This window comes from Mesoplodon bidens, assembly GCF_964165515.1.
Source record: "Mesoplodon bidens genome assembly, chromosome: 10".
Classification (NCBI taxonomy): domain Eukaryota; kingdom Metazoa; phylum Chordata; class Mammalia; order Artiodactyla; family Ziphiidae; genus Mesoplodon; species Mesoplodon bidens.
Genome location: NC_138172.1, coordinates 46,246,034 through 46,264,936, shown reverse-complemented (window position 1 = coordinate 46,264,936; position 18,903 = coordinate 46,246,034). Strand labels below are relative to the sequence as shown.

The following is an 18,903-nucleotide window of genomic DNA, read 5'->3' as shown; positions in this document are numbered from 1 at the left end:
GATAGCACCTTGAAACCTCAGGACATCTGCCTGAGCCTGCTCCTTAGGGCCCTGGTCCCTGGGGTCCACCCATGTGCAGGGGCTCCTGGGCTGCAGTGCCTGGGGGCTGGCGCTGTGGGAACCAGCCCGCCTGCCCACCCAGGGCCCGGCCCACCACACCCTGAGGCCCGGCAGCTCCTGGGGACATCTTCCCCGGGACCCAGGGCCCTCGGTGCAGCCGGGGGTAGGTCGGGGATGCCGTGGGGAAAGCAAATGCCTGGGGTCCAGCCCCCGCCCGCCCCCCTCCCCACGGTGCACAGCTGCAGTCGTCGCACCTCGCCACGCAAGCCCACCCCACACAACCCCCGGCGTCCGGGCCCAAGTTCCTGCCTCAGCATCCGCAGCCCTCACAGTGGGCCCACAAGTCCTCCAAAGGGGGACGGCACCCCAACTTTTCCCCAAACCCTCCGGGATGAGGGGCGAGTGAGGGGGCCCAGGACGGGTGGGGATGAGCAGCTGAAGGTGACCCGGGCTGGGCCTGGCCACCCACCTCCGGCTGAGGCCTCAGCGGAGCGACCAGTCACACCTGCTCCCCAGGTCCCTCCCCACCCGTACCTGCTTCCTCCAGCGCCCCCCTCACCTGGAGGGGGATGCTGTCAAGAGTTTCCTCTCTTTTCGTTTTCCTTCACTTCCAAAAAACAAACAAACAGACAAAAAGTAAAGGCTTCAAGGAGCCGCTGAAAGGGGGCACTTGGGAGTGAGGTGTCCTCCGCCAGCTCTGGGGGCTGCCAGCCTGCACAGCCCCCAGGGTCAGAGGCCCCGGGCAGAGCGTGTCCAGCCAACTCTGGAGGTGTTGCTAGCCCCCGCCCCGCCCCACGAGGACGAGTGGAGGGTCCTGGGCCCGTGCAGCAGGCAGGCAGTTAGTTGTTGGTGTTCAGCCTCCCGCCGGGGCTGGCAGCGGTGGGGAAGAGCGGCGGCGGGGGAGGCAGGGTCTGGGGCAGCCCGGGCAGCACGGGGAGGGCCTGGGGCGGGGCGGGGGGCAGGCCCGGGGCTGCGGGGGCGCTGTCGCCGGCCAGGGGGTGGCTGACGCGGAAGCACTTCTCCTTGTGCGCCTTGAGCATGTTGGAGAAGCGGAAGCGCTGGCCGCACACGTCACAGGGGTAGGGCTTCTCGCCGGTGTGCGTGCGCCGGTGCCGCTTCATGTTGGGCCGGCTGGTGAAGCTCTTGCCGCAGATCTCGCAGATGTACGGCTTCTCCCCTGCGGGGTGGGTGGTGATGGGCCGTGGGGAGTTGCTGGCGGGCCGCTATGCGCGCCCCCACCCCCCGCCCTGGGCCAGCCTCCGGGCGTCCACGGAACCATCCCGGCCCAGCTCTGGCACTCTCGGATCCTTGCCACCTTGGGCCAGCCTGTACCAGCCTCGCCCGACCTTGGGAGGCAAGGAGGCCAGCGCTGAGCCTCCGAGCGGAGAAGGGGGCCCGGCCCGGTGTGGAGCCCCCTCCTCGTGGGGCAGCCGTACCTGTGTGGGTCTTCATGTGCTCATCAAAGTACTGCTTCATGTTGAAGTCCTTGCCACACCACTGGCACATGAACTGCTTGTGGCCGATGTGGATGCTCATGTGTGACCGCAGCTGGTACTTGTACTGGAAACGCTCGTTGCAGTTCTGAGGGCGGGGTGGAGGGTGAGGGGGTGAGACCCGGCGGGGAACAGCCTTCAGGGAGGGAAGTGCTGGCCCGAGACCACAGGGCTGTGGGAAGGACTCACATGGGGAGGGGCTCCTGGGCAAGGAGGTGTGGATGCAAAGGCCAGCCGAGGTGCTCCTGGGGTGGGGCAGTGCACGGGCACAGGTGGAGAGGCCGTGGGCATGCAGGGCCCAGGCAGGAATGGGGGTCAGGAAGTGGGAAGAGGCCGCAGAGTGGAGGGAGCCCTCATGCTTAAGGCCCTCCATCCTTCCTCCTGGTCCAAAGGCCCCCCCTCATCCCCACCTGCGGCTCCATCTCTGACCTCTCTGCCTAAGATGCTCCTTTCTCCACCTCTCCAGAAAGCCTGCCCCATGGTTCCAGCCCATGCAGACCTCCCACCCTGAACCTTTGGGGGTTGGGTTAGGGTGGGGTGGCAGGGGTGTGGGGGGAGGTGCAGGTGGGCAACCAGGTAAGGATGGAGTGGGAGGCAGACATCAAGGAGGGGCCCCTTTCTTTCTGCATCCTATACTCCAGTACCCCAACCCCTGGTTTTTAAGCAGCTGCTGCCTCTGATCCCTGCCCCGTCCAGGATGGCTCCTGGGGCAGGAGGAGAAGGGAGCTCACCTCGCATCTGAACGGCTTCTCCCCGGAGTGCTGCAGTGAGTGCACCTTGAGAGACATGCTGCGTTTGAAGGACTTCCCACAGGTCTCGCAGGTGAAGGGCATGTCCTTGGTGTGGGCTACAGGGCAGGCACCATGGCCATGACATCTCGGGGGGACCCATCTGGCTCCTCCCAGGGGATCCCTGCCTGACCACCCCCCAGATCCAGCCCAGATCCCGCCTCCCAGGGCACCACCTACCCTGGGGCCTGATCCATAGACTCTGTCTCCCAGGCGAGGCCCATTCCCTCCCGGCTAGGTCTCTCTGTTTGGTCAGACAGGCATGGAGGCCCTGTTGGTTCTTTAGCCTCTGGCCTCACTCCCAAAGCTTCCGGGAAAGATAGAAGGATTTCAAGTGGGACAGGCCTCGGCTCAAATCCTGGCTCAGCCACCGGCTCCCTGCATGGCCAATGTGTGCCTCAGCGAGCCTCAGCACCCTCTTCTATAAAAAGAGGGTAGAGTGGTCTTGGGCCTCCAGGGTGGCTGGGTTTTACAGAGGGTGGCACCTGTAAAGGCCTCAGCCTTGGGTCCTATGCCATCCAGAGGGAGTTAGTTACCTGCGCTCCTCCCAGAACAAACTCCAAGGAAGATCTGGGAGGAAGCAACTGGAGACACGGAGGGGCCCCCCCTCAGAGTTCAGAGCTGGGGAATCCAAGCCCAGGAAGGACCACCAATCCTGGGTTACCCAGCATGCTTCTGGCTGATACCTAGACCCTGGGGTCCCAGCTCCCAGTCAGTTCATGCTGGAGGCCTCTAGCACTGTCTGGTAGAGAACGGGGGTAAGGCCTGGCCAGGGCACACTGCCCCTCCTTGGCTACCCCTCCCTAGAGCTCCAGGCCCCAAGCGGGCAAAGAAGGGAGGGCCACCTGGACACCAGACTCCCAGCCAAGCCCACCTAGAGGGGAGGGAGAGCCATGCCCAAGGCAGCGAAGTGGCCCAAAACACACTTGGGGGCCTCCTTACCATGTCCAGGTATGACCCCTGGGGGAGGGTTGCATTCAGAGAAGCCTGAAGCCCTATCAGAGGCACAGCTGTCCTCAAACTGAGACTGGGCCTGTGTCAGCCCATATGGCACTTCATGTAATTTAGACAAAGGTGCTCTGGTGGACACAGCCCCATGTCAGGATGCACAGCCTGGTTGGCAGTGTGCTAGCTGGATTCTGGTCCCCACCTGCCATCTTGTCCAGGAGTCCTTGTGCCATGTGCAACCTGCCCAACTATGCATGGCAGCCCTGGCCCCAGAGCCTGTCCAGGACCACCTGCCACTGCAACCAGCCCCCCATCCCCTACCTCCCACCTACGAGGGGCCTTCTCACCCCTTCATATTGCCCTTGGATTGTGAAGTGTTTCCCAGAACACCCAGCAGCTGGCCTGCTTGGACCTCAGGCTCCATCCCTCACCAGCCTGGACTTACCGACCATGTGCTTGCGCACGTGAGCCATGGTGTAGAACTTCTTCTCACAAATCTCACAGGAGAACTTCTTTTCTGCGTAGCCGTGCACAATCTTATTGTGCTCGTGGAGGGACCAGAGCTTCTTAAAAGCTTTGCCACACGTCACACACTGTGGGGTGAGAAGACTTTAGGCTCTGGGTCAGGACCATGTGACCTAGGACTAGTCACTGCCCCTCTCTGGGCCTCAGTTTCCCCACCTGAACTGTGCTGGAGAGAGAGGCCTTGATGTCCAAGGACCAGCCAGATGTGATGTTCTGAGAGTTGGGGGTGGTAACTCCCTAAATACTTACCCACCTACCCACCCACCCAGGGTGGGTCCCTCATCCTGAACTCACTAGGGTCAGGGGCCACCTCTTCCAGGAAGTCCCTCCTCTGTGCTCATTTCAACAAGGCATCTTTCTACAAAGAAGAGACACATAACTGGCTGAAGGACCACAGTGGGTGAGGAGGCTACTCAGTTCATGGAGAAGTCCCTCAGATAACGGGTCCTGGCAGCGCTGGGCCATTATCTCTGCTGCCTCCCCCTGCTGGGACCCATGCTCTGACACCATGGAGATCCCCAAGGAGACAGATTCCAAAGGACTGGGGACTGTAGGAGGTACAAGGGCCTATCAGGCAATAGACGGTGGCGGGAACCCTGAGGGCCACACTCCCCTCCTCCTCTTCTCCTGGGCCCTCGTCCTACCCATCCCTGCAGCAGGCCAGGGCTCGGGCGGAAACTGGGTCAGGGTGCCCGGGACAGAAGAGGTACAAGCGTCTTTCCCCTTCAGGAGGGAAGCTCAGGTGTGTGCGCACGGAGAGTCAAAGGGCAGCCCAGCAGTCAGGCAAGTGGGAGCGTGGGCAGGAGGGTGGGGCAGGAATCCAGGTAACCCCCAGATAACACTTTCTCCACAGGGCACTGCAATTAGCAATTAGTTCAGGCAATTAGCACCCGCCTACCTACTGCCCCCCCCCCAACCTCACTCCCAGTCAGAAAAGGCAAAAACCAGCCTGGCTGGCCCTGTGCTGCCTGCACCCTGAAAGGCCGGGCTGGCCCAGACTCAGGCTGGCTCAAGGCTTGGCAGCCAGCCCAACTCCCCTGTTTGGCCCCCGGCAGCCCCTGCGCTTCCCAAACTGCTCATCCAGTCCCTTTTCCCAGGCCCAGGCCAGCTGGTACCTCCAAAGAGCTGAATGCAGGGGTTTCTTCCTGCTCCGCTGCCCCTTGCTCCTTTCGGCCTTTGCAGGAAGTGGGAAATGGCGCCCCCTCCTGGGCAAACCCCTCCTCCCCTCATCTGTGCTTTTGCGCAGGGCACAGTCTGAGAAACTATACATGGTGGCCCTGTTGGCCTTGCGGCAGCCCAGAGATTTACTAAAACACTGACTCATCCCTCCTCAGAGTTGGCTGTCCCCCAGCCTCACGTGCTCAGACAACTCTCATCCTCCCGAGTCCGGGCTCCCCTCTGCCCCTCTTGCCAAGGGTACTGTTTGTTCTACCCTTATCTGCACGTCTCTGCACGTGCTGAGGCCCAGCTCTATCCACCTCCTCCAGGAAGCTCTCCCTGACGTTATCCCTTGAGCTCTCACCACCCTGGGCTCACCCTTGGGCCTGGCCTGGTCCCACTGTCCAGGGGGCCAAGCCTGGTCTCTGCAGACTGTGTGGGCAATGCAGGCAGCAGGACACTGGGTGCCCGGGGCCCAGTTCCAGTCTGGCCCAGCCTGGATGGCTGCCCCTGTGGGCCCCGTGAACCCACCCCGAGGCCCACCTGGATGTTGCGCTCGCAGTCTGTCTGCCGGTGTAGCAGCAGCTCACTCTCTAGCAGGAAGCGCTTGCCGCACTGGTCGCAGATCTGCATGCGGCTGTGGGTCACGTTCATGTGCTTCTCCAGGTACCAGCGGTTGTTGAAAACACGCGGGCACTTCTGGCACGGATGGTGCTGCTTCTCCTCCAGCTTCACCTTGGCCCCCAGACCGTCAGCGGTCTGTGGCCCTCGGGCTGGGGCAGGAGACCCTCCTGCAGGTGGCTTTGGCCGCTTCCCACCCTGCCGCCCAGCCTCCTCAGGCTCTGGGAGGCCCCGGCGCCCGGCGGACCGCGTTGCCATGCGACTGTGGGGAGGGGCGTCTGCCCCGCTGCCGCGACACCCCGGCCCCTGCCTGCCTCCCGCTTCCCCGTCCTCCTCCCCCTCCTCCCCGTCCTCCTCCTCCTCCGAGCTCTCCTGACCCTGCTCGCTGTGCCCCTCCCCCTCCTCCTCCTGCTCGCTGTGCCCGTCCTCCTCCTCCTCCTCGTCCTCCTCCCCCTGACTGCCGCCCTCCTCCTCCTCCTCCTCCTCCCCCCCTCCACTGCCACCGCCCTCCTCTTCCTCCTCCTCCTCTTCCTCCTCCTCCTCCTCCTCCTCGGCCTCCTCATCCTCCGAGTGTCTCTGCAGCCCGTCCTCCCCGCCCAGCACCATGGTGGCCGGGCCTGTGGCGGCGCCCGGCTTCCCCTCGGGCCCTGTGGACACGTGCAGCGTCTGGTTGTTGAGGTTCACCTCCACAATGATCTGGGACTGCTCCCGGTGACTGTAGGTGCCAGAACCCCCAAGCTCCTCCTCCAGCTCCTCCCCCCCCTCCAGCTTGCACAAGCTCGCCGGGGGCCGGCCGGCCTCCTCGACGCCACCCTCCTTCTCCTCCTTGAAGAAGGGCTGAGCCGGCCCAATGGTGGCAGGCACCGTGCCACCTGTGGCCCCAGCCCCGTCCTCAACGCGCACCGAGTAGGGGTCAGGGCCCTCACGGGCGTAGATCTTGGGCAGGCCCGGGGCGTCGGCCTCCTGCTTGATATCACAGTAGTAGGGTGGTGCGGCCGGGGTGCAGCTGGCAGCCGGCTGGGCAAGGGTCACGGCGCCGGGGCCCGGGGGGCCGAGGGAGCGGGCGTCCAGCAGCTCCTGGCAGGACGCGGCGATGTCTGCCATCTGCAGCAGTGAGGCGGCGCTGAGCACCTCGTGGACGTTGGCTGCGTTGACCAGCAGCTTGGACGTGTAGATGAAGTTGAGGATCTGCTGCAGGCCGCCGGGCGCCAGCGCCTCCAAGGACAGCTCCACGCGCTGCAGCTGCTTGTTTTGGGTGAAGAGTGAGTGGAAGAACTGGCTGTAGGCGGCCAGCACGCCCTTGTGGGCCGGGAAGACGCTACGCTGGGGCACCAGCACCAGGTCCACGTCGCACAGGTCAGGCTGGAAGAGGCGCTGCTCGTTCAGGCGGCCCATCAAGCAGGCGAAGTGCAGCGCCACGTCCTCCACCAGCGAGAACTCGGCCGCCGGTGAGTCCGTCGTCTTCTCAACCAGCAACTGTGGGGCAGAGGGCACAGGTCAGGTCAAGGCCATCTGGGAGGTGGCCACCCACCCATCACTCCTGGTTCCGTGTTACAGGGAAGGTGCCGAAGCCCAAGCAAGGACGAGGGGGAACCAGGATTCAAGCACAAGTTTGCTTTTCCTCAGAGCTCAAACTCTGGTTGTGACCTTCTGAGGCCGCATGTCAGCCCCTGGGTCAGTGGTTAACTTTTCCTGGCCTCCAGCTCTTCCACTGTGAAATGGGAGAAGTCGTCCCGGGAAGGGGAGGGGAAGAGGAAGAAAGGGGAAGGAAAAGGTTCAAGGGTGACCAACCGTCCAGGTGGGCCAGGAACCTAGGGGTTTCCTGGGATGTGGGACTTTTGATGCTAAAACCAGGGCTGATCCCAGCAAACCAGGACTGGGTTGTCTCCCCAAAAGCATCCCCAGAGGCATCCCTTCAGCATTTCTGGGCCCCATGGATCCTCTCTTCCACACTCACTCGCATACAAATAAAGCCAAGCCTGCCTAAGCCCGGACAGCTCAAGAACAGGTCAGGCTCACTGGCTCACCGCTCTGCCTCTGGCCACTGCACCCCTGGGGCAGCACCTGAGGGAACCCCTCAGCTCACCCACAGCGGCCCTCAAGGTCTAGGCCTGAGGCCTTGCAGAGGCAGAAACTTTTGTGAAGAAATCCAAGCCCATGGTCCCGCTGCCCTGTTGGAGGAGGCTGGTGAAGTCCAGCCGTCCCCTCCTTCCTCAGTCAGAGCTTGGGCCAGGCTGCTGCCTGTGGCCTCAGGCCTGGTAGCAGCAGCTCCCCGCCACAGAAAGGTTCTGTGGAGGCAAAGGACACAGCTGTGTTACCTGTCCACCATGCTTGAGGCAGGAGGCCCCTAAGGCTTGTCCCCAAACCCTTTTCCCTCTACGCCCCCAGACCCCAGGTCAGGTGTGGTCCAGGCCCAGAGGTTCCGAGATGGCCTCATCTTGGAGGTCACACCACTGGGGGCTTCTGGAGCCTGAGGGAGGCCCTTGGATCTGGTGGGTCAGATTCCTAAACCCTTGGGCCACATCCGGTACCTGTGAATTGCCCAAAGTAATTATTCCTGGTCGCACCACAGCGGCTTCCCCAAAAGGTGGGCAGCACAGACAGACAGGCAGGCTGCCCAGTCCCTTGCATGGGTCCAGCGCACAGCAGATGTTCAATTAACATCTGTCGACTACCTGCCTGGCTGGACCAGCCCTGCAGGTTCCAGGTTCTGGCCCTCCTCAGGCCCTGTGCAGCTAAGTCAGAGCCTCCTACATTTGAGGGTACCTTGCTGCACTGCAAAGACATCAGCTCCCTGATGCCGTGCACCTCTCTGGAAGCCTTGTGATGAAACCCCAGTCCTGTGCATCCACAGCCCACCCCTCCCCTTCATGCCAGTCCTTCCGGTCACCTGAATGAGAGGATCTGCCCTGGGCCTTGGGATGAGCCTCAGGGAGCCTCCAGGGGCAACCTGCTGACAGATCTGCCCTGGGTTTCACCCTTCCCATCCAGCAGCCCAGGACAGCACCCATGCCCTCTCTCTGTCTCTCTCTCTCACCACCATCCCTCTTAAGTTCTCCCCTGACACCTCCTTCCCCCCAGCCAAGAAGCCACCCATTTGCTCGTCTGTCTCAGGGCTGCTGGCCCGTCCAGGCCTGACCAATCTAATGGGGATAAGATGCCAACCTCCTCCCATCTCTATCCACTGACTCATTCCGATTCATCTTCTGGGACCAACCCCTATTACATAGATGGGGAAACTGAGGCTCAGAATGGGAGGGTCCCACCGCAAGCAGGAGCAGAGCCCCTAGACTCTTAGTTCTGCTAAGGCCACCCAATCTGTGCTGGACTAGACACTATTCCACGTGGAACTATTTCTTGGCCTTTAATGACTTAAAAAGCAGGATGAGGCATGTGGGGACCCTCCCACCCAGGGGACCAGCTGTGTTTCCCCAGACCCCATCACCACCTCTGGCGACCTGCACCCTCCTTCCCAGAGCTGCTGCTACCTGCGAGTCAGTGAGGGGTCAGGGTGCGACTTGGCTGTATCAGGGGTTCCTCAGGGCCTCCAGGGGCCAGGCAGTGGTGGGGAAGTGGCTTGGATAAGGACTTGGCAATGTCGGACCTGTTGTGGGGTACCCACCCTAGGGCACAGGGTTCTGGTCCACTGCTCCCCCTTCACAGAATGCCCTCCAGTGCCTGCCTGCCATGGGGCAAGGGCAATGCCCGACACTTCCCTTGTGCAGATCTGGTCCCAGGATCCAGTGAGGACCCCTCTGGCCTCAGCAGGGGAAGAAGGGCTAGTCTAGGGGGTAGTGCTGCCCCAAAGACTCCATTTCCAAGGCAATACTCCCAGCCAAGCCAGCACCATCCTTGGCCCTTGAGGGGCCCAAGAACCTTACAACCAGGCAGCCTGACTGGACTTCCTTGACCAGGCACGTAGATGCTGCCTAAGTCCATAACTGGCAGCCCCTCAGCAGGGCGCGGCTACCCCCTAGTCTGGTACCTCCCACACAGGGCCACCAGCTGTGTCTGCCTCTCCGGCCAGATGTGCTCGTTCCCTGAAGCTGCAGATGCCCCTCCCCATCTGGTTGTGCCAGCTGCAGCCACACACCCCACCCCCAAGCCACCCCCAAGTCCAGGCCAGCCCAGCTAAGATACAAGACCAGGGGAGTGGTCAGGCACTTCCGTTGCCAGGGCGTTTCATGCCCTCAACCCTCCCCCCAAGCCAGGCTGGGGGGAGGCCAGGTGCCAGGGACACCTGCCGAGGCTGCCTTACCATGGTCAGAGCCTTCTACTCCTAAGGGGTCCCCTGCCTCCCTGTCAAGAAACCACCAGCTTCCTACCCTGCCCTGGCGTCTCCCTGGAGGCCCTAGGATGAAACCTGGGCGTCTATCTGCACACCTTACTCCCATGTCAATCCTTCCATCGCTGGGCAGCAGTGGGTGGGCCCAGACTGAGCAAGGGGGCACAGGCTCATGACTTCCAGCCTCCTCCTTTTAGGGAGGAGGTGTCTATGCCAGCCTCCTCTCAACTCAGGCCATCCGTCCTTCCCGAGAAACAGGCCCAGAGAGGGCGGGAGACCGGCCCAAGGTCACACAGGAGTTTGGACCGAAGCTGCAGGCGTCCCCCACATTCCACTCGGCCCAGGAGCCCCGAATCCCCAGGCAGGGCGTCTCCAGCGCCCACGTGGCCCAAGGCCCAGGCGGGAATCCGACCTCCTCCCTCCCCCCATCACCCAGTCCGAGGGCGGTGCCGTCCGGGCCCAGAGAAGCGCCCCCCTCCGCCAGTGCCTAGCAGGACCTCAGCCTCTCGCGCCCGGGCCCCAACCCCAGGAATTTAACCCCTTCCCCGCCGTAGGCCGCGTCAGAGCGCCGCATTCCCAACCCGCAAGGACCCAGAGAAGGGGTCGGGGAGACCCGGAGAGGGGTAAGATCCCTCACATCCCTCCACCCCGAGCCGGCCGGCCGTGCGCTCCAGAGGGCAGAGCGCGCAGGTGGGCGGATAAGCGGGGGGACAGGCAGGGCCTTGCGTACCATGGTGCCGTGGCGCTGGGGGCTCACAGGGCCCCGCGGGATCGCGCTGCCCCCGGCGGCCGGGCCGGGGCCGCTCCATGAAGCGCCGCGCTGGGGGCCGCCCCAGCGCAGGGCCCCGCGACCATGGCCCCCGGGGGCGCGGCCGGGCGGGCGGAGGCGCAGGGCCGCGGCGAGTCCAGCCGCCGAGCAGCTGCGGCCCCAGAGCCTCCGGCGCGGCGGGCGGGGGGCGCGGGGCGCCGATTGGAGCCCGCGCGTCAGCTGGGGCCGCCGTCTGGACGCTTAAAGGGCCAGGCCGCCCTGCGCGCCGGCGGGGGTCGCGGACACGCGTGGTGCTCGCCGTCCCGGTGCAGCCCGCCCCTCCTCGGGCCGCCGGGGCCCCTGGCCAGGACCCGCCGCTCCTATCCTAGCGGACGGACCCCGGCCTCACTCTCCCGCGCCGGGCCCCCTTTCCTCCGGGAAGTTCGTCCCGGAGTCTAACCTCGGTGTCCTCCAGCTGCGCCACAGAGGCGGGGTCGGAGTAGGAGGCGGCCCTGAAATCGGGAAGCTGAGCTCTCCCGCCCCCCCGTCCCCCTCCGCCCCCCACAATCAGCTGCAGGAAAGGCTTACACCTGCTCCCCTGAGCGACCTCACACTGAGGGACCGAGCCCCCGTATCCTAGCCGCGTCACCATCCCCACCCTCTGGCCTGGGCTGCTCAGACCTTAGGGTGAGTCTAGGATCGACAACTAGCCTGGCCGCCCCCGGCCCCACCCCAGGACAGCTCAGGGTTTGTTTTGGTCTGTGCCTCCAGGACTTGGTTCTGGTCGACCCCTACGACCCCTACCTGGTGGCTGCCTCTGGCTGCCCAGGGCCGCCCAGGGCAGGAGATGCGAGAACCCGTACCGCAGCTGCACTGATGAAATCCTTTAATGTGACAGGCCCAGAGGCCTAGGTCCCACTGTGTCCCCCAGCCGTGTGGCCTGATGGCTGCTGAGAGGCCGCCTTGCTCCGTCTCTGCTGGGGAGATGCAGCCAGGCCTGCGGAATGCTGCTCTGGCATGGACACCAGTGGGGGCTGGGGGCTGGCTGTGCTGGCAGGAGGCTGCAAAGGAACACTGCCAGGCTGAGCAGGCAGCAGGGTGGGGACCACAGGGTGCTGGGCCTGGCAGGGTCTAGGTGGTGGCTGGGCCGCCATTGTGGCGAGGGGGCCTCTTGTACGGCCCATGTCATCATTCAGATGCCTTTCTGTACCCCCAACTCCAAGCTGATGGCTGCCCCATCTTTGGTCACTCTCACATTGACCCCATCCTGCAGTACCACAGAGTATCCCCCTACCCCTCCGCTCACATGTGCAGTTGTGCTTACACACCCACCCATGCCTGGCTGTAGCAGTGTCCCCTGAGTATGCCACCTTACTCATGAGTGGGCGGGAACTCTGGGGCCTGTTCAGAGTGACTTGGTTCTGGGTGCCAGGGAAGGAAATGGAGCAGAGGCCGAGATCCCCGGCAGGCGCCATCCTGTAGTCTGATGTCTGTCCCGTGAAACTGCAAGGGCCTCCCCTGAGGCCAGGATGGGTAGGCCCTTACGACAGGGCCATCCCAGGGCCAGGGAGAAAACATCTCACGGGCCAAGATGGGGGTGACCAAAGAGCGCCGAGAGAAAGAGGAGGAAAACACATAGCCAGATGGAGGGTGAGGAGAGACCCTGGTGGAAAAAGAGATGGGAAGAGAGGAAGGGGCACAGATGGGGACATGCCCCAGAGAAGGCCACTGCAGACATCCCGCACGTCTGTGGCAGTGGTGGGTGCAGAGACAGCTGGCTCAGCTCCCAAAGACCTCAAGCTGAGGCCGGGCCAGAGCAGCCTGCATGCCTGAGCAGCCCATCGCCTCAGGGCTGCCTTCCACTTCTTCCTCCATCCCAACCCACTTCCTCTTCTGACTCAGTGGATCCTCGCACGGGCCTGGGAGGTGGTAAGAGAGGAACTGTGTACCCACTGGTGGGATAAGGACAGTGAAGGTACAGCAGGACAGATCACACAGCAAGACACCAGCGTCAGAAGCCAAGAAAAGAGAGGCTGGAGCAGTCTCCCCCCAGGGTGGGAGGAGCCTGGCAGAGAGGCCTGCATAGGACACTCCTGGGCCCACTTCCCAGCCAAGGTTTGGCAGGGGGTGTGGCCAGCGTGACCAAGGACTGAAAGCTGAGTAACACTAGGGCAAAAGGAGAGGAAGGGTACTCCAGGCAGAGAGAATAGCACCTGCACAGGCCGGAAGGGAGGATATAGTTAAACATCTGCAGGGAACTAGAGGTGATTTGATGTAGCAGAATCCAGATTCTCATCTGGTGGGAGTGGCCGAATGGAGATAGGCAGAATTGTTCTCTTGGCCTTTGAAAGAATCATGCTACAGGATCTTCCCCTCAGGGTTGGTCAAGGCAGGCTTTCTGGAGGGTGTAGGGTGGGACCAGTTATCGGGCAGGGGGATCCCAGGCCAGAATCACATGCCACAGGGGCAAGCCAAGGAGTCTGTGGAGACAAGGGCAGGGCTGGATGATCCTCAGACACTTGGGACTGCGTGCTGGCAAGGTCAGCAGAGCCACACCCCTGCCTCTAGAGGCCAGCTCATGGGTTTTCTCACAACTTCCCTAAGCTTCTAGACCAAACTTCTCTCCCATGTCGGAGAGGAGGAAGAGATTCAAACCATGCTGGGGGGCAGCACGTGTGCGTGTGCGCAGAGCAGGGCTCAGTCTCCCTAGGCGGGGCATGGAGCTGGGTAACTGTAATGGGGGAGGGAGCGCAGAGTGGGCAGGGCCAGAAAACAGAAAGGGACACCGCAGCATGGGGTTGGTGGGGTGGCAGGGAAGTTCCACCTTCCTACTAGGTGCTGACCCAGGGCTCTGCCGGGTCGGGGAGCACGGGTCTCTGGGCGTGGGGTTGGAGGGGGGCCGGATTGCTCCTGTCCTGAGCTCAGCACTAATAGGCTACAGCTGTAGCGGGGTGGGGGCCTAATTCAAACCAGCAGGTTGCCCAGTTCCCTCCCAGAGCGTAAACGTCATGGCCTAGGCATTCAGGGCCTCCCTAGCATCTACCAGGATCCTCTCCCACCCTGCTGGTTCAAGGGGCCCTGGGCCTCTCACTAGTGATTGAGCCTGGCCCTCCCTGTGAAACCTGTGGGACAAGCACTCTGCTCTTGGAGGCAAGCCCAGGGGCTAGTGTCCCTGAACAATGTGTGTTTAGTTCCAAGCATTTAATACTCACCACTCCTAAGATAGAGGAGTCCTTAGTACAAGGAGTTGTATGATAAAGGTCAAGCAATTTACCTAGCTATCCACCTAGAAGTGTCAGAGTGGAACTTGAACCCAGGCAGTCTGACTCAGGCCCCAAACCCTTAAGGACTGTGCCATAGAATAGTTGCTCATAGAGTTCTTTTATTTCTTCAAAATAAAATCAGATTGGGCCACTGGGATCCTTCTTGGTCTTTCTCTGGGAATCTGGCCTGGTGGTAGAGGTTTTAGTTGCAGGAGACCCTGGGTGACCTGAGACTGGGAAGTTCCAGCCCAGAGCCCTATCCCATGGGCTCTCTGGGAGGCTGATTCATCTCCAGACCAGCCCAGGAAGGGACGAGCACCCCGGTTCCCATGTCTGGTTGCACCCTCTTTCGGGGTTTATGAGCTGAGAGACTGGCAGTCTAAGGACCATTAGCCTCATGTTGCAGAGGAGGGTCAGGCCTCCAGATGCAGAACACAGGTGTCTGTCCTGAGAGCTTGGGTCACATTTTCTACCCCGATGTCCTCAGGACTCTAGCCTGGCGGAAGAGACGCAACCCTCCCCAGGCTAGTCTGGGTCCTGCCGACCATGAAACTCGGCTCAGTCTCTGGAGCTGGAGTTCGATAGCTGTAGGTGGTAAACAGTGGGTCTGGGGTCTCCAAGAGGCAGAAGTGCTTGGCCCAAGCTTCGTGTAGCCCCACTGGAGGCCTTCTGATTCACGGGGAGCACTGCCTCTACCTTCTCCTGAAATCTTTAAAGAAAACCATCCACGAGAGCCTCTTGGTCCTTTGTGTGTGTTGCCCAGGTGGGATTTCCTTGCCTCACGCTCATCAGGTGCTGACTGGAGCCGCCTAGGGTCTGTCTGCAAGAGATGCAGTCTTCTTCCAGGGTGCCAGCTCTTCTCCCTGACCTTTACAGCATCAGAGAACTTCTCCCTGCTGAGCAGGAGTCCTCTTGGCACTCTGCCCAGTTCATTCTATCACCAGTGCCTCATGGGATTCACCTCTCGCTCTGGGCGGTGGCAGAGTGGATTCCCTCTCCCAAAGACCAGCCGTCTGAGGCCAGGCTCTTCCCACGTGAGCCGTGGCTTCCAGGCCCTCACCTGGCCACACAGTTTGTGTCACTCACTCTGTACCGCTGGAGCCTCCTTTCGCTTCCAAACCGTGATGCCTAGCCAGTCAGTGCTCATGGTCACTCGTGAGAGGGGCATTTCCCTTGAATTCTCTTGCCAGCTAATTCAGAATAGAAAAAACCAGTCTTTGACACATTTCCTCCCATATTGCCCAGCTGATTAATATGATCACTATCAGAATTTGATTAAAGATCCTTGTGTTCTCTAAAAAATAAAGACCCTAAAGGAACCTCACGTGGGGATTTCCCTACAGCAAACAGACTACAATTTTATTTAAATTTTAAGGCAACACATGCAGATTTGCCTGTTTTCAGGAACTGCCTGACTTGGGGGTTTACTGTTAACTTTGAAAACTGAACCTCTGCCAATCTTACTGTGTGAGGTTATGTTGTATTCACTAAGAAAGTACAAATCCCTTTGAGTTCTGAGGAGAATAAAGTTAATTGTACTTGTCCTGCAAATTCTCATGTGGATGCTAAAAGTATCACCATGAATGTTTTCTCCAGGAGACAGTGCTATGTGCCTGCCTGGTGAACCACTGTTAGGGAGGGAAGGTGGAGGCTGCAGGTGGCGTAGCAGGTAAACATGCTGTCCCTAGGCAGCATCTCACAGATGCGGGGGGCACGTATTCCCTCCTCAGCAAAGGCATCTGTTATATGCAGGTCACCTCAGCTGGATGACAACAGAGCCTGGAAGAAACGTGGAGTTGGCAGGGGAAGGAAGACCAAGCACCATCAATGGTTCTCTGCGTAGGTGAACATTTCTGCTGGAAGTTCTCTCTAGCTCCACCTCGTGCCCTACCACTAATACTCGGCCAGAAGACGAAAACAAGCCACAGACAGATGAGATGAGGTCTCTTCACTGGCTGGGTCAGCAAGGAGACTCAATGTCTCCTTTTCCATTTCAGAAAGACTATTTGAAGTCTGGATGAATAAAGAAGGATGAAACATGCACAGACTCAAACTTAGACTAAGTATATATTTTAATTTCTACAAGGCCCCCCTTTCCAGTTTTAGGGAAATTTAATGAAGTGTATACAAATCAGACATTACCAATATGTACAAAAGTATTTTCTACAGTTTTTGAACAATACCAGCTATATCATATTTCATTTGCAGTAAACAGGACATTACAAAACCAGTCCAATAATGCCTTGTCTATTAAGAAGCACAATACACATAATTCAATTTTATTAAAAAATAACTTAAAATACAGAACAATCCCCTTTATGAAGAAAAGCTATTTCTGTAGTCCATTCAGTAAACACACAAGTTGAATGCTGCAGCTGAGGGCTGTTCTTTTCCATGGAGAAAACAAACGAGGCTTCTAGGGCCCACCTTTTCAGGGTAAAATTCTACCCACAGCACAACAGGCGAAGTTATTGCCTGTGGGAGGCAGAATTCTAAAATGCCCCTCCCCCTATTTCATGCCCCAATCCCAGGAACCTGTAAATGCGATACCACTTCTGTGATTATGTTCTGTGGCACAGCTGACCTTAATATAGGGAGACTATCTCAGTGGGCTTGATCTAATCACACGAACCTTAAAACAGAGGAGGAAGGCAGAGAGACCTGAAGCATGAGAAGAAGGCCTCGATGGGCCATTGCTGGTTTGAAGATGGAGGGAAGCACACAAGAAGGAATGCAAGCAGCCTTAAGGAGCCGAGAAAGAGGACCCCGGCTGACAGCCAGCAAGGAAGTGAATACTGCTAACAATCTGAATGAACTTGGAAGCAGATTCTTCCCCAGAGCCTCCATAAAGGAATGCTGCCCTGCTGACCCTTGATTTCAGCCTTGTGAGACCCTGAGCAGAGAATCCAGCCATACTGTGCTGGACTCATGAGCTACAGAACTGTAAGCTAAGAAATGAGTGCTGCTTTAAAGCTGCAAAGTTTGGGGTCGTTTGTTACACAGCAATAGAAAACTAATACACTGCCCAAAGGTAACTCTTTTAAACGTAATTAGATTTGGCAGTTTTTGTTTGGGTTCTAAATGCAGTTTCTTTCCACTGCATATTATTAAAGCAATATTCTCCTCTGCAGGCAACTTTTGAAAACCCTTCATGTGATCGCACGTTGTTCTGTATTCACTATCAAGTATGTTTGTTTGACTTAGGTCCTATTTTCTAATGTATTCTCATCTATCAACTTGGCAAACAACTGGCCACTTAACCCTGTTTATGAACCTTTTATGGGTGATAGTTTTAATATATCCCAGGTCACCCCTCCATCCATCAGGGGTGGTCAGATCCCTCCAACTGAGGGCTCTTTCCCACTTCCCAAGTACACCAGGCAAGCCCTGGGGTAGGATGGCACAGAGTTCTGCGTCAATCATCCAATATGAATTTCTTCTGCATAACTGGATTAAACTGGCACTAAGGTGATTAAGTACACTTGGGGAAAAAACTCGAACTAAATGTTAAAAAAAATCTCACCAGTTTTTACAGGTCAAATCATTTTTGAAGGAACCACCCAAGACTGTGAAAGTGTGTAATCTATGCAGTACTGCACACCCCGATTCCCTGTCTGTTGTTGTAGGTTTACCATCTCACACAAGGCTTCACTGAGTCAGTGCAGGCCACTGAAACAGGGAAACATGCTGGCGGGTGCTGAGAACAGTTCAACTGCTCTTGCATCTGCCTCTTACTTGAAAGACTTAAAAGTAAAGCCCTGCAAAATGTGCCCAGGATGGTGGCAGGGAGATCTTGGTGTTACTTTTGAAGTCCACTCTCCAATCAACTCCTCCAGGGGCACACGCATCAGTTCTGTGCAGCAGACCCCAGTGGCCACACAACCCCATGCCAATCCTGCTTGCTCCATGGCCTCCAGCCCACACCTGTGCTTGAGAGAGGCCCTCCAAATATTTAAAGTGAATAGAGCTTAGAAGGACCCATGTTTGGTGCCAATTAATTTTAAAAAATTCATTTCTCTCTCTGACGGAATTCTAATGTATAGTATATAAGAATAATGCACCAAAAGGTACCAAGCACCAAAGCATGAACTGGAATAGAATTGTTTTTTTTTTACAAACCGAACTTCTGATAGTATTTATTAGAAAGCACATAAAACATTAGGGCTTTAGAGACAGTGCAGGTATTTATAGTTAAGGCTGATTTACTCTTCTTAACCTCACCCGCCAGCCTGAAATAATACAGTGGGCCTGTATGGTGACTACTTTCCTGATCCTCTGAGACAACAAAGAAGTAAGGAATGAATTAAGAACCCCAGAGCCACTGCCTTATACTCCTGGCTACCATTAGTATCAATGCTGGGCAGTTTGTTTTTAAGAGCACACATGTATAAGATTCTGTGTAACTGGTACATAAGTATTTGGTCACCTTTCACAGTTCTCCTTCACAGTTCTATGCTTGGCAGCATATATGCTAAAACCTTAAAAACGGGCAAAAAGAATCTGTATTCTAAGAAATACATGAGATGGAGAGAAATAATCTAGCTAAAATAATATTGCAAAGTATATTTAAATTTCATGATTTCTTGATTCAAGAAAATGAAATTCATTTCCATAGTTGGCTACTGTAAAATGTGGCATACAAATATTTTTAGGAGACATATCTGTATTTTAAATTCTACACACATGTAAATGAACAAATAACAATTAGTAAGTGTCTATTTTTCAACTTCACCTCTAATATTGAAACAGAACAACAGATTGCCATAAAGTTTCTTAAACTTTTAAGTTACCAGATATTTACAAATAAGATACAATCTGTATCAAAAAAAGGGGACACTTTCAACTATATCTGCTGCTTTCACTGGGACTCCGGTGATGAGAGTAACTTCGGTCACTTTCACTGTCAGAGCCATAAGATCTACAACTCCTGTATAACAAAACAAAAACAGAAATACCTTTTAATTGTCAACCCTTTGAATTCCTCTTATAGCTTCTTTTTTGATATGAGTGGCCT

The 18,903-nt window shown here is 58.0% G+C and overlaps 2 protein-coding genes across 8 annotated transcripts in view; both read right to left on the bottom strand.

Annotated features, from left to right (window-relative positions):
* Window positions 1–699: 699 nt before the first annotated feature.
* On the bottom strand, window positions 700–11,588 carry ZBTB47 (zinc finger and BTB domain containing 47). Of its 2 annotated transcripts, none has more exons than XM_081246400.1 (6): window positions 11,431–11,588; window positions 5,516–7,069; window positions 3,735–3,882; window positions 2,285–2,400; window positions 1,497–1,641; window positions 700–1,237 (listed from the first exon to the last, which is right to left on the bottom strand). In XM_081246400.1, the coding sequence occupies exons 2-6, from the start codon at window positions 6,986–6,988 to the stop codon at window positions 900–902; spliced, it is 2,220 nt and encodes a 739-aa protein (XP_081102526.1). In that variant the 5' UTR covers window positions 6,989–7,069; window positions 11,431–11,588; the 3' UTR covers window positions 700–899. The 2 variants fall into 2 exon arrangements, with proteins under 2 accessions (XP_081102526.1, XP_081102525.1); XM_081246399.1 differs by lacking the exon at window positions 11,431–11,588 and adding an exon at window positions 10,609–10,753.
* A 4,355-nt stretch (window positions 11,589–15,943) lies between these two features.
* NKTR (natural killer cell triggering receptor) overlaps window positions 15,944–18,903 on the bottom strand; it is a 49,922-nt gene continuing 46,962 nt past the window's right edge. For all 6 annotated transcript variants that reach the window (XM_081246391.1, XM_081246392.1, XM_081246394.1 and 3 more), the window contains one exon: window positions 15,944–18,816. In XM_081246391.1, coding sequence (XP_081102517.1) covers window positions 18,729–18,816 — 88 coding nt within the window. In that variant the 3' untranslated portion in view covers window positions 15,944–18,728. The remainder of the gene's footprint in view (window positions 18,817–18,903) is intronic.